The 12,898-nt window shown below is 60.3% G+C and overlaps 1 protein-coding gene across 1 annotated transcript in view; it reads right to left on the reverse strand.

Annotated features, from left to right (window-relative positions):
- Nucleotides 1–405: 405 nt before the first annotated feature.
- Nucleotides 406–12,898, reverse strand: part of ESYT3 (extended synaptotagmin 3) — a 35,742-nt gene continuing 23,249 nt past the window's right edge. The window contains exons 9-23 of the mRNA XM_055128250.1: nucleotides 12,248–12,418; nucleotides 11,477–11,559; nucleotides 11,070–11,118; nucleotides 10,751–10,840; nucleotides 10,442–10,504; nucleotides 9,828–9,890; nucleotides 9,278–9,346; nucleotides 8,852–8,938; nucleotides 8,151–8,300; nucleotides 5,128–5,615; nucleotides 4,563–4,661; nucleotides 3,453–3,584; nucleotides 1,854–1,959; nucleotides 1,432–1,481; nucleotides 406–522 (exon numbers count right to left, since the gene is read on the reverse strand). Coding sequence (XP_054984225.1) covers nucleotides 486–522; nucleotides 1,432–1,481; nucleotides 1,854–1,959; nucleotides 3,453–3,584; nucleotides 4,563–4,661; nucleotides 5,128–5,615; nucleotides 8,151–8,300; nucleotides 8,852–8,938; nucleotides 9,278–9,346; nucleotides 9,828–9,890; nucleotides 10,442–10,504; nucleotides 10,751–10,840; nucleotides 11,070–11,118; nucleotides 11,477–11,559; nucleotides 12,248–12,418 — 1,737 coding nt within the window. The 3' untranslated portion in view covers nucleotides 406–485. The remainder of the gene's footprint in view (nucleotides 523–1,431; nucleotides 1,482–1,853; nucleotides 1,960–3,452; nucleotides 3,585–4,562; nucleotides 4,662–5,127; nucleotides 5,616–8,150; nucleotides 8,301–8,851; nucleotides 8,939–9,277; nucleotides 9,347–9,827; nucleotides 9,891–10,441; nucleotides 10,505–10,750; nucleotides 10,841–11,069; nucleotides 11,119–11,476; nucleotides 11,560–12,247; nucleotides 12,419–12,898) is intronic.

Raw genomic sequence — 12,898 nt, forward strand, 5'->3', positions numbered from 1 at the left:
GGGCTGGGTCACTGTCGTTCTGTGCTGGGGCTCTAAGAGCCGCTTCCATCAGCACCTTCTGCCTGGACGGCTGCTCCGGGCATGAGCTTCCCTCACACCCCTGTCTGCAGCCCGGACCAGGCACAAAATCCCTTGTTTCTTTCTGGATTGGAAATAGTTCAGTCCAAACAAGAAAGTAGCTTTTTTTTCTCTTACGGGTTTACCTTTTCCCAGTACAAGCCAGTTGTGCAGTGACGTCTGACAAAAAGGGTGAGGAGCTAGCACAGGAGGCTGAGGGGGTTCAATCCTCAGCACCGCATCCTGGGGCTCTTCTGTTGAACTGTCTGGCCCAAATGGCTAAGTACCATGGGGTACACACACACACACACACACACACACACACACACACACACACACACACACACAAAGTAAGTGTGTCTGGGTTAAATTACAAAAATATATATATGTACACAGTTCAGTCCAAAGTGGATAACGTACAAGGCTCATCAGCTTCTGGACTGTCCATCTGGAGTCAGCTCATACCTGTAAAACATAAATTTAGATCTGGGTTAGGACTGATGAGCCCAGTAACCATCCAGCAGCTATTTGAACCGTGGGAACGTGAAGATTATTACCCGTGTAGGGCAATGGATGCTCTCTAGATGTGTGCATGCAGCCTGACTAGGACAAAGTCACCCACACGCGCCATAGACTCAGTTATATGACAATAGCTAAGGGAGGCTGAAGGACTGCGCCTACGTACCTTAACGTAGGTGGCAAAGGGAGGCTCGGAAGAAGCTGCTAACGCATTACTTTAAGTCTCTAACGCAGAGGCAAGGGGGAAGTGCTGCCGACAGCCAGAGGTGTCTGCTTCCCACGGCCCAAGCCGTCAGCCGCCGGTAATGACAAGGCCAACTAACCTTTGTATTCTCTGGATATGTTGGGTTTCCCCAGCAACAGCTGTGGCCCCAAAGAAGTCGGGACCGAGGGTTCCCCCACAGGCCCTGCACCCTCCAGTGTCAAGGGGCTGTGCCAGGGCTCCAACAGGGCACTCCACCTGCCTGGACTTCTCTCTGCCCTCTCTGCAGACTGACACCAAGGTAGGTTCTTGGTGAGAATTATGGACCATAAAGCCTTTCAAAGTGATTCTCTTTCCAGGGCTGGAGCGATAGCACAGCGGGTAGGGCGTTTGCCTTGCACGAGGCTGACGGGGGTTCGATTCCCAGCATCCCATATGGTCCCCTGAGCAATGCCAGGGGTAATTCCTGAGTGCAGAGCCAGGAATAATCCCTGTGCATCGCCAGGTGTGACCCAAAAAGAAAATAAAAATGTGGTTCTCTTTCCCGCTTCAGACCTGAAACTCTGAAAACGGAAGTTTGGAGGTAGAATATGGAAAACTGGCTGAGGAGCTTAGTAGTGTTTTAACACAATAAAATTAAAGGTCACACTCACCACTGTGAGAAGCCCTTAATCAGGTCTTCTTTTGATAAGTCAATCAGTACCTAGACAATCACAGAGAATCAGAATGAGGCACAGATTTCTTCCACTTCCAGTAAAAGCCCATCACCACAGAAGCCCTGATGGGATGAGGCCGCGGCCTCGTGCTGGGCTCTGTGCAGCAAAGCAGCACTTGTTATTAGATTTAGATTCTAATAACTTGTTATTGGATTTAGATTCTTGCAGTTGTTAAAATGGAGTTCATTGGTTTAATTTATAGACCTATACTTTTCAGTCCTATTTAAAAATCAAAATATAAAAACCTCCCAGTGAGACTCCCCCTCCCCGTCCCGTGAAGTTAGTTTTGGTAATGCACTGGGGTGGAGGGACCCCAGTGGTGTGGGGTGGGGCAGGGCCCAGAGGTCTCCGGTGCTCACTTTCCCCAGCTCCTTCCTCCGGTGAGAGCCCAGCGGCCGACTGTTCTTCACCGCGATGTCCAGTGACCTCTTCTGTACTTCTTCCATGGGAACAAAAAACTCAAATCTTTAAGAAGCAAAAGATAGGAAAGAAGGTTTATGCACATTGTTGGACCTAATTGTGTTTCAGGGGGGCCAGAGCGATAGCACAGAGGGTGGGGCGTTTGCCTTGCACGCGGCCGACCTGGGTTTGATCCCTGGCATCCCATATGGTCCCCCAAGCACTGCCAGGAGTAATTCCTGAGTGCAAAGCCAGGAGTGACCCCTGAGCATCGCTGGGTGTGACCCAAAAAGCAAAAAAAAAATTGTGTTTCAGGGTCCAGGGGTCCAGCTGGTCAGTCCCCAGCCCAAGCAGCACCTCATCCTCGGGCCTGAGCCCCATCCACCTGCCCAAGTGTCCTCAGGAGTCTCCTCCGGGCCCTAACGTCAAACAAGACGAACGTGTTTCCTTCGTTTTCCTGCGTTAGAAGAGTAGCTATAACTAAAAGAGGATCCAAACAAGTACCGGCTCACAGTGCTCCCCAAATGCGTCCTGATGACGGACAATAACAGGGTGTCTGCTTTCTTCCAGTGCTCACCATCTGCAGCCCCTTCTGGGTGGTGTCTGCTCAGTCCCTGGTCGCAGCCCCTTCCTGCCCGTTTTTTTTCTTTTTGGGTCACACCCAGCGATGCTCAGGGGTCACTCCTGGCTCTGCGCTCAGGAATTACCCCTGGCCGTGCTCAGGGGACCATATGGGATGCTGGGAATCGAACCTGCATCAGCCGAGTGCAAGGCAAACGCCCTACCCGCTGTGCTATCACTCCAGCCCCTCTTCCTGCCCTTTCTAAGTGGCCTGTTCTGACAGCTTAGGCTCCGGCCACGCAGCAGAGAGGGCTGGAGTGCGCAGCAACCCTCCTGCTGAGCGAGGTGAGCCTTGGCCAAAGTGTGCTCACAGGAGGACGCTGAGCCAGGTTCGCTCCTGGGTCGGAGGCAGGGAAGCCCCCCAGAGAAGTAGCTTCATTCCTAGGTAGGGGGCTGGCCCCCTGAGAACTAGGCTCATTCCTAGGCTGGGGGAGTGGGGCTGTCCCCCAAATACTGCAGCCATGTTTCGCTGTCCCATTTTTAACAGAGATGGATTTCCTCATGAAAACCAGACCCCTCTCCTCTCATTCCCCCAAGCCCTCTGCCCCCGAGCCGCCTTGAGGATGGTCTCTTTTATTTATTTATTTATTTATTTATTTATTTATTTATTTATTGCTTTTGGGGTCACACCTGGCGATGCTCAGGGGTCACTCCTGGCTCTGCACTCAGGAATTACTCCTGGTGGTGCTCAGGGGACCATATGGGATGCTGGGATTCGAACCCGGGTTGGCCGCGTGCAAGGCAAACGCCCTACCCGCTGTGCTATCGCTCCAGCCCCGAGATTCTGACTTTTGTTGAGGCCAACGTGAGTAAGAAGATTTAGAATATGACCTGACATCACTGACCCATCCAAAGCAAGAAAGGAGGGCCCAGGGCGAGAGCGCAGTGGGCAGGGCAATGATCCGGGGTGACGCCCAGCACTCCCTCGGCCCCCTTACGTCTCGTCAAAGAGGGGCTCCAGGGTCTTGCGCTTCACTGAGGTCTTCTTCCGGCTCGCCCACCTCCTTTCCGGCAGCAGGTAGACGCGGACGTAGGGGTCAGCTCCGCTGCTGGTACAGGGAGTCAGGTTTCTGGGCCAGTTCCAAAGCGTCAGGGAGAGAGAGGATCTGGTCAGCATCAGGGCAGGCCAGGCACTGCCTTCGCTGCCCCCCTTGCTCCTACACGCCCCCCTCCCCTAGGACTCCCCCTGTTCATTTGGGAACCTCGGGGCTGGACGCCTGAAGGCGGTGGGCTGGGGCTCACAGACGCCCAAGCACTGACCTCAGCCCCGGGGAAAGGAAGGGGCTGGAGACTCTGCAGCCCACCGCCTAGGAACCCCCTAACAGCAACTGTGGAATAGAAGGGAAGATGAAAGAAAACCAAACTCAGAGCAGACTGATGGCTAACCAGGGGAGAGGGGCTGGGCAGGAGGGAAAGGCATTGGGTGGGGGTGGGGTGATCTACAGATGTCTACAGATGTCAAATCACAATGCTGAGCCCTCGAAATATACACTGAAAATCAATGACAAAGGCCAGAGCAGAGCGCGGAGGGCGCTTGTCTTGAGTGTGGTGGACGCAGGTTCCAACCCTGACACCCCGCATGGTCCCCTGAGCCCTCCAGGAGTGATCCCTGAGTGCAGAGCCAGGAGTGAGCCCTGAGCACTGCTGGGTGTGGCCCCTGAACAACCAAGAAAATCAAGGATGATAAATAGAAAACAGGAAAGGGGCGCCTGGTTTGAAACCTTGGTACTGTGGACAGAGCTGTCCCTGACCTTGGCCTTCAGTGCCAGAGCTGCCCGGCAAGGCCCGGCTCCCGCCAGCAGCACGGGCTGCTGCCCCGTTTAAGGAGCGCTCCTCAGCGCAGAAACGTCTGCAGGGAGTATCATCCAGGTCCTGACCACACCATTGGTGATGTCAGGGGACCAAGCGAGTCCTCGGCAGGACCTGTCCGGACTCGCAGCCTCCCCCAAGGCCGTGCCTGAGCAAAGCAAGGGGCGACCCAGCACTGCCATGGAGCATCTGGCTCCGTCCCCCCCCCCCCGCCCCCCGTCGGTGGCCGCCGCCCTCACCTGCAGCCATTGATGAGCACCCGGAGGCAGCGCCGCAGACACACGTAGCGCACGGTGAGCTGGATCTCACCCAGGCCGCGCTGCCGGAGCGCCCCGCCTCTGTGAGGGGACAGCGGGTCAGCGATCCTGGCCCCGACCACCCACACCGCGCCTCTGTACTGGGGAAACGAGGCTCTGATGGGACTGTCTGGCGGGAGCGCTGCCGTGGGCCCGCCTCCTGGCTAAACTCCGGGGAAATCTTGGCCACCAGCTGCTGCCCAGCCACGTCGTCCCGCATCCGAGTCTGCCCCGCGCGCACACCTGCCCCGCGCACGCCCCTGCCCCTCCGCCCCCCTGCCCCGCGCCCTTCTGCCTCCTTGCCCTGCGCGCCCTGCCCCGCGCCCCCTTCCCCCCTGTCCTGCACGCCGCCCTGCCCCCCCACGCCCCTACCCGCACCCCCGGACCCTGCGCGCCTGCGCTCCAACAGCACACCCCCTGCTGGAAATCCCCAGAACCCGCACACGTGGGGCCATGTTCAGTTCTACTGTGGCGGGAAGGGCCGGCGCGGAGGCAGAGAGGTGCATACTGGAGGTGGAGGCTGTCACTTGTCAGGTCAAAGCAGGAGGAGGCCAGGGAGCTGAGCGAGGCCATGCTGGGGGCCAGCCTCTGGGGTGGCCACGCGAATGGGAAGGCCGGGTTCGGCATGGGCCGGGGTGACTTGATGGGGCCCGGAGAGTGGGGGCCGGGGACAGTCAGGAAGATGGTGGCCGAGCTCCTCTTCTCCCCCTGGGGTGCACGGGTCCCTTTGGCGCTGTCCTTGCCTTTGGGCTCGGGGTGTGTCTCTTGGTGGCCCTGTGCGGGGACGGCAGTGGCGGTTGGGGTGCTCTCCGGGGCTTCTTCACTGACCGCAGGTGCTGGGGTGGGGGGGCAGGGCGGGCCTGCCTGGGCCTGGCCCGAGGGTGCAGCTTCGGGGCCCTGCTGGGTGGGCACCTTCTTAATGAACAGGGGGCCCTTCTTCTGGGCATCGGGGCCCGTGTACGGGCTCCCCAGCTCTCTCTCCTCCACGCGCAGGAACTGCAAGCAGATGACAGCTGGGTTAGGGGCACGGCCACCCCTTTCTCCCGGTTCCCGCTGGGCCGATGGGAAAAGGGTCTTCTCCCTTCCAGAATAATTTTCAATAATTTTCTCAGAGTTCAGCCCTTTGCTGCCCCTGGCTGCTCCCCACCAGGGCTCACCCCCTCACCCAGACACTTGCGCCAGCCACAGTCATGCCTGCTGGGCAGAATCACCCCATCTTCACCCATCAGTGCTGTCCCCTAGGTCTGGGGGCCTAAGCAGACACACGTCTGTGCTCCTGGTGCCCATCTCACTGCTCTGTCCCTTCCTATTTCGAGGGAATTTGCAGTGACCTGGCGTGCTGAAAACGGTCTCTTTCAGAATAGAGAAAGAGAGATAATGGGCAAGAGAGTCTCTTGTCCGCACGCCTGGCTGTCTTCCCCGGGGTCCCTCGGAGGGGATGGGCTCCAGCTTCCCTCCCTGCCCCGAGCAGAGCTCACGGTGCCCGAAGACCACCAGAACTTAGTCACAGCCATGCTCAAGGCCCCTCTCCACATGTTCAGACAGGCCTCACGCATGAAGGTACCGGCAGAGGAACCCAGTTGTGTGTAATCCCATCAACGGCCAACATCCAGAGACTTAAAAGCAAGCTCCCAGAAGATATTTTATAACCTACTTTTCCCTCTGGGAGAAACTCGCAAGCTACTGAGAGTTTCCTGCCCACATGGGACAGCCTCGCAAGCTTCCCATGGTGTATCCATATGCCAAAGCCAGTAACCAACTGGATCTCATTCCCCTGACCCTGAAGCCTTTAGAGGCTTCTAAAATCTCAGGGCTAGGACGAATGTAGAGGTTACTGAGACCGCTCGAGCCACTCAACGGTCAACGGAATTTCGTGATTCGTGATTCAGAATGAAGTAAAGTGAAACTCCGCGGTCATAGCGAGTCAGGAAATCCTACAGCGGGGAAACCATCTTTCCTGAGGGCACTGCATTGGGCCAGCCTGTCTCTGAGTTTGGGGGTCATGCGTAGACCACCTTTGGGGCCTTCAAACCCAGAGTTAAGATGAACAGACGGGAGACAGAGAGGTAGGACGGTGGGTAGGGTATTTGTCTTTCATGTGGCCGATCCACGTTCAATCCCCAGCATCTCATAAGGTCCCCTGAGCATGGCAAGGAGTAATTCTTGAGCACAGATCCAGGAGTAAACCCTGAGCACAGCCAGGTATGCACAACCCACCCCCCCAAAAAAAGTGAATAGGGGGACCAGAGAGATAGTAGAGCAGGTAGTGTGGCCAACCCAGATTTGATCCTTGGCACCCCGTATGGTCTCCTGGGCACCACCAGAAGTGATCCCTGAGTGCTGAGCCAGAAGTAACCCTGGAGCACCACTGGGAGTGGCCCCCAAGCCAAACAAACAAAAAACACCAAAACCCAAAATCCAGAAAAACAGATGCAGGTGTATGCTGTGCTCTGAGAGACAGACTGTGCTGCAGTGAGACAGACTGTCCTGGGGAGCAGACGCCACCAGCCAGGCCTGTCAACCATCCCCAACAGAGTCACAGAGAAACCACAAAGCCCAGAGGTTGCTCACCGAGCCGAGCATACACTTGGCTTCAACCCCGGGCACCACACGGGCCCTGAGCACAGAGCTGGGAGAAGCCCCTGCACGGCCAAGTGTGGCCCCCAAACAAGAAAGGCGCCTGCAGACACAAAAACACTTCGTTTCCGAGGTCTTCAGATCATAGGATTAACAGAGATGGTTCCATCAAGCATCCTCCAATGATTAAAGATAGAGTCGAAATGGAAAACTAATCTTTAAAAATGCAACACAAAAAGACAAGGTCAATTTGGAAAAAGATGAAATGAAAAATGAGGGGCTGGAGCGATAGCACAGCGGGTAGGGCATTTGCCTTGCAGGCAGCCGACCCGGGTTTGATTCCCAGCATCCCATAGGGTCCCCTGAGCACCACCAGGAGTAATTCCTGAGTTCAGAGTCAGGAATAACCCCTGTGCATTGCCAGGCGGGATCCAAAAAGAAAAAAAAAGAAGAAATTAAAAATGAGACAAATAGACATTTGAAATGAAAATGATGAGTTGGGTCCTAACTGGGCCCCATCTCTGCCACTGTCAGGCATAATCAGAGAAGGACTTGGTGGTCTAAGTGGTGCCCAACTGACACCCAATGCCCAGGGATACTCCAAAGGTCCACAGGAGAACATTGTATAAACAGGGGCCAGGGCACCAGACTAGAGGGGCAACTGGTGGGCCAACAGGAAGGAAGGAAGGCCAGAGGGGCCACGGCGAGGGAAGGATGGCAGACTCAGAATGGAGCAGTGGGATAAAGAGACGGAACGTGAAGGGGGTAGTGGGCCCGGGCGCACCAGCAGAGGCTCCAGCCAAGAAGTTCTATTCGGAAGAAGACTGAGAATTTGAAGAGGGGCGGCTGCGGGACCCCCGGCCGGAAGCCAGGAAGCGCCTTCCTGGCACAGAGCGGGCCCTGGGAGCTGGGTCCCCTCTTGCCCTCCCGCGGGTACCAAGGGCAAGGGGGTACCCGAAGCACCAGCCTCATGGAGACAAGGCTGTCCAGGCCCGAGTGGTCCAGCTGGAAGCGCTGCTCGAGGGTGAGGTCGGCGCAGGGCAGGATCTGGCACAGGTCGAAGTCCAGCACGCCCAGGGCACACTCCTGCTCGTCGTCCAGCACCTGGGCCGCAGCAGACAGTCACAAGCCAGCAGCGTGACCCCGCCTCACCACCACCCGAGCGTGACTTCAGCCCTGGGGGCTTCTAGTGGCCTCTGGGACCTAGAGCTCGGCCCGTGGGGCAGAGAGTGTGGCCAGGGGTGTGGCGGGGGGGGGGCTGGGATGGCAGTCATGGGCCCCGGGCTGCCCCGTGCCAGCGGCGCAGGGGCTCAGAAGCTGCCTTGCCCCTGCCCAGGGCATGCAGACGAGGCTGAGGACCCCAGGGACCCAGCTCCATCACTGTGGGCCAAGAGACCCAGGACCAGTCATTTGTCCCTGGGTGAAGCCAAGACACTCGCTCTCTTCCATGTGAAGAGGTTCTGTTTCTGGTCCATTAGTACTGACCCTGCTAGGTGGGTGCGCTGTGACCCTGGCAGGCCTGCCCACCACCGCCTCTGCCCCGCTCTCCCACAGAGCATCGGCCTGCTTTCCTCCGTGGGGTGCACTTCTGGCGACCCCTCCCCGACGCCTCCCAGCGGTGCTCCAGGAGCCCCCACCCCACCCCTCAAGCTCACCTTCAGCTGCAGCTGCTCGGCCGTCACGTCACTCACGAAGAAGGAGAAGGACTGGCTCCACACCGGGTCCTTGCTGCGGGGACACGTCTGGGACGGGAGGGAGCAGCACCGGGGTCAGGGGGAGCCTGTCTGGGTCAGCTCGGGGGCGCAGCAAGCCAGTGCCCAAGGCCAGGGAGCGTTAGGGGGGCCCAGTCAGACCCACACCAGGGCTCATTCCCAGGGCGCTGGGGCCCTCCAGGGTCTACACGGTGGTGGTGGCTAAGGGCCAAGCTGAGGGCACCCCCATCCCCACACCCCACCCCTGCTGCTGCCGGAGATGGCAGACACTGTGAGGCCACTCAGCGCCTGCACCTGCCCTTCTCTGGCTGCTCCCCAGGAAACGGCCGGACCCCCCAGCCCTCCCCCGGCTGCTCCCCAGGCGCTGACCTTGCTCGTGTGGGTCTGCCCGCCCACCGACAGCTTGACGTAGGAGGAGGGGTCTCTGCTGGCCTTGTTCTGCAAAGGGGGCTTGTCAGGGGCTGCTCACCCCACGCCCACCCCTCCTCCATCTCCCCCCACCCCCCCGGGCCACAGCAGGCCGACCAGGACTACCTGTGAGACGAGGCTGAGAGTCCCCCAGGCCCCTGGCCGGCCCCTGGGAACAAGCCCGAGGGCAGGGCCCGGTGGGGGGCGTCCACACAGAGGACAGGCAGGGCTTTGGCTGCAGGCCCCTGCGCCCCGGAGCCATGAGTCCCTGGTGTTCTGGCTCCTACCCTGGCTGTGCCCCAAATCTCTGGGCCCACTTGTAAGAGGGCACTGAGAAGGGGACAGAGCTGGGGCCTCGGCCATCATGCAGGTGGGTGGGGTGGAGCCGGGCAGCCCCCCTCGGGAGCCACAGCTCCCATCTGCCCCGGCGTGAGCACGGATGGGCGCCAGGGGGCCCGGGGCCTGCACACGCGCCCATAGACACATGTGGTACACACACTCATACACTCACCTTGGCGAACCTGGACAGCTTCTTGGCTCGATACTCTCCGTTAAGGTAGTCGAAGGGGTTTCTCTGCGGGACAGGAAGAGGCATGAGGGCGTGGGAAGGGGCTGGGTGGGCTGTGGGCATGGGGCAGGCTGAGGGCACGGGGAGGGCTGTGGGCATGGGGAAGGCTGAGGGCACGGGGAGGGCTGTGGGGGTGGGGCAGACTGTGGGCATGGGGTGGGCGCAGGGCAGGCTGTGGACATGGGGTGGGCATGGGCGGGCATGGGGCAGGCACAGGGCGGGCTGTGGGCACCCGGAGGGTTGTGGGCATGTGGCAGGCTGAGGGCATGGGGTGGGCTGTGGGCATGTGGCAGGCTGAGGGCATGGGGTGGGCTGTGGGCATGGGGCAGGCTGAGGGCATGGGGTGAGCTGTGCCCCATGGGGCAGGCTGAGGGTACGGGGTGGGCTGCAGGGGCAGGGCAGGCTGTGGACACGGGGTGGGCATGGGTGGGCATGGGGCAGGTGCAGGGTGGGCTGTGGGCACCCAGAGGGGTGGGCACAGGGCTGACTGTGGGCATGGTCGGGCACAGGATGGGCTGTGGGCACAGGGCGGGCACCAAGCGGGCTGCGCCACTCACCGGCAGATTGCAGGCGCTCTCCAGGAAGACCACGAGGAGGGCAGTGGAGAGGCCCCCATGGTCCTGCGGAAACACAGACCCTCCCTGGGTGCCTGTCCGGGCTGCTCTCGGGGCCCCCACACCCCAGCCTGCCCGAGGTGCCAGGTCCCACTGGCCTCTCCAGGGGCCGAGGACCCCAGTGAGGGTGCGGGGGGAGGATCCTCAGGGCGGGACCTGGCGCTGGTGCTGGTGCTGTTGCTGTTGCTGCTGCCTCCCGCACCCCCCACACACAGACCTCCTTCCTGTGGTGAGTGGGACCCCTGCACACACCTCGGTCAGAGCCTCGGGGTCTGCGATGAGGGACAGCCACTCCAGCCGCAGGTGCAGACGCCCGCTAACCGTGTCATTCAGCACAAACCACTGGGGGGACACGGCGGGGGTGCACACTCAGAACGGGGCTGGTGGGCTGCCCTAGATCCCTCAGACAGCTCCATCCTGGGGCGTGGGGGGAAAGGAAGGGGAAGGGGAAGGGGTCCCTCAGGCCTACCCGGTCTGCCGGGTGGGCCTGAGGGACGGGGAGAGAAGTTTCTAGAAGGCCCAAGCACCATGCCCAGGGACCGAAACAGCGCTGGGGGCAGGGGCACTCTACCTCATCCACCACCCTGTTGGTCCTGACGTCTCCGAGGCATATCTGCAGGCTGCAAGCACAGGCGTCAGCTCGGCCGGAAACCCCACCCTGGGATGTCGCCAGAGACCAGAGGGGACGCCGGATAGCACTGGACTCATCCCGCAGGTCCAGGGGTGACTGTGGGGGGCCCCAGCAGAGCCAGAGCTGGAGCCAGCAGGGAGTGGGGGCCTGGCACAGTGAACCCCCCTCTGCAATAATCGGGGACTAAGGAACTCAGCACACCCCACCCAAGTGCCAGCAGTCTTGGTCCTGGGAAATGCAAACCGGCCCGGGCGTGGCCTGGCAGAGCCACTGGGTGACAGGGACAGAGGGTCTGTGGGAACCTGGGTGCAGGCAGCGCCCCTGCAGGCCCGGCTCACCCTTCTCACCTGCCCAGAAAGTCGTCCCTGTCGGGATCCTCATCGTACAGGTCAACTTCCAGGTCCTGCCCAGGAACTTCGTGGACGATGAGCTGGAGGAAAGAGCAGCCCCTGTGGAACGCGTGACCCCAGGCGCCAGGCAGGGGCTGGGCAAGCCCACCTGGAGACTGTGCTGGGCAGGGCGGGCAGCTGTGGGCACTGCCCGGGGAACATAGAGACCTGGGCTCTGGCAGCCACCAGAGCACCTGCCATGCACGCAACCTGCCGGGGCCCCCACCACGCACGGGTCGTAGGTGTAGCTGGACTTTCTAATCTGGGCCCAGAGAGGTGACTCAAAAGGCTGGAGCACTTGCTTGGCACGTGGGAGCCCTGGGTTCTGTCCATGGCACCACACAGTCCCCGAGCACCACCATGGGTGGCCCCTGAGTATCGATGGGTGTGGCCCCAAAAAAGAAAAGGAAACAGAAAAAAAATGTTTTTGCTTCCTGGGTGTCAGCCGTAGCCAGGGAGGGCTGAGGCCAAATGGTGCAGTGAGTTGGCAGGAGGGGCTGGCCAGGAGTAGCCCTCACACGAGCCCAGCGACCTGGGCAGGACAGTCACAGGAACCTGTCCCTGTCACCCAGTGGCTCTGCCAGGCCACGCCCGGGCCAGTTTGTATTTCCCAGGACCAAGACTGCTGTGGTTGGCCCAGCGACCCCCGGGGTCTGAGAGAGCCACAAGGGTGAGGCCATTCTGGCAGGTGCCGGGCTGGAGGGCAGCAAACGTGGGCAGGGCTCTCACCTCGAACACCTCGTTCCAGGTGGGGTTCAGGTTCTTGTAGACGGTCTTGCTCCGGCAGTGCTGCAGGCCGATGCTCACCTTGGCGTACGGGTCCGACTTGCCCGGGATCCCTAGGAAGTTGTCCTTCTGGGCCAGGTTCTCCGCCTCCAGCAAGTGCACTCTGATCACGCCCTGGAAGACCACCCCCGCCCCACCCGGCTCAGGGCTGCTGCCCGGGCCGCGCCAGCCTCCAGCCCCAGCCCCAGAGCAATCAGATAACTAACACCCTCCGTCTCCTGGGCAGCCTGGTCAGTGCCCAGGGACGCCGCTGCCTCCAACCAGCCACAGGACCTCGGTCCTCCGCTAAAACACCCTCCGGGGGGCCGGAGCGATAGTACAGCAGGGAGGGTGTTTGCCTTGCACGCAGCCGACCCAGGTTCGATTCCCAGCATCCCATAGAGTCCCCTGAGCACCGCCAGGGGTAATTCCTGAGTGCAGAGCCAGGAGTAACCCCTGTGCATCGCCGGGTGTGACCCAAAAAGCAAAAATTAAATAAATAAAATAAAACACCCTCTGGACCCCTCCGTTAATCCTCCTCCTGCCATGGGGTGGGGTGTGCCCAGCCCTGTGGGCACTGCCTGCCACTGGGGGTGGGTCCCCGGGCTCATCAAG

The sequence above is a fragment of the Sorex araneus genome, chromosome 2 (genome assembly GCF_027595985.1).
Source record: "Sorex araneus isolate mSorAra2 chromosome 2, mSorAra2.pri, whole genome shotgun sequence".
NCBI lineage: Eukaryota > Metazoa > Chordata > Mammalia > Eulipotyphla > Soricidae > Sorex > Sorex araneus.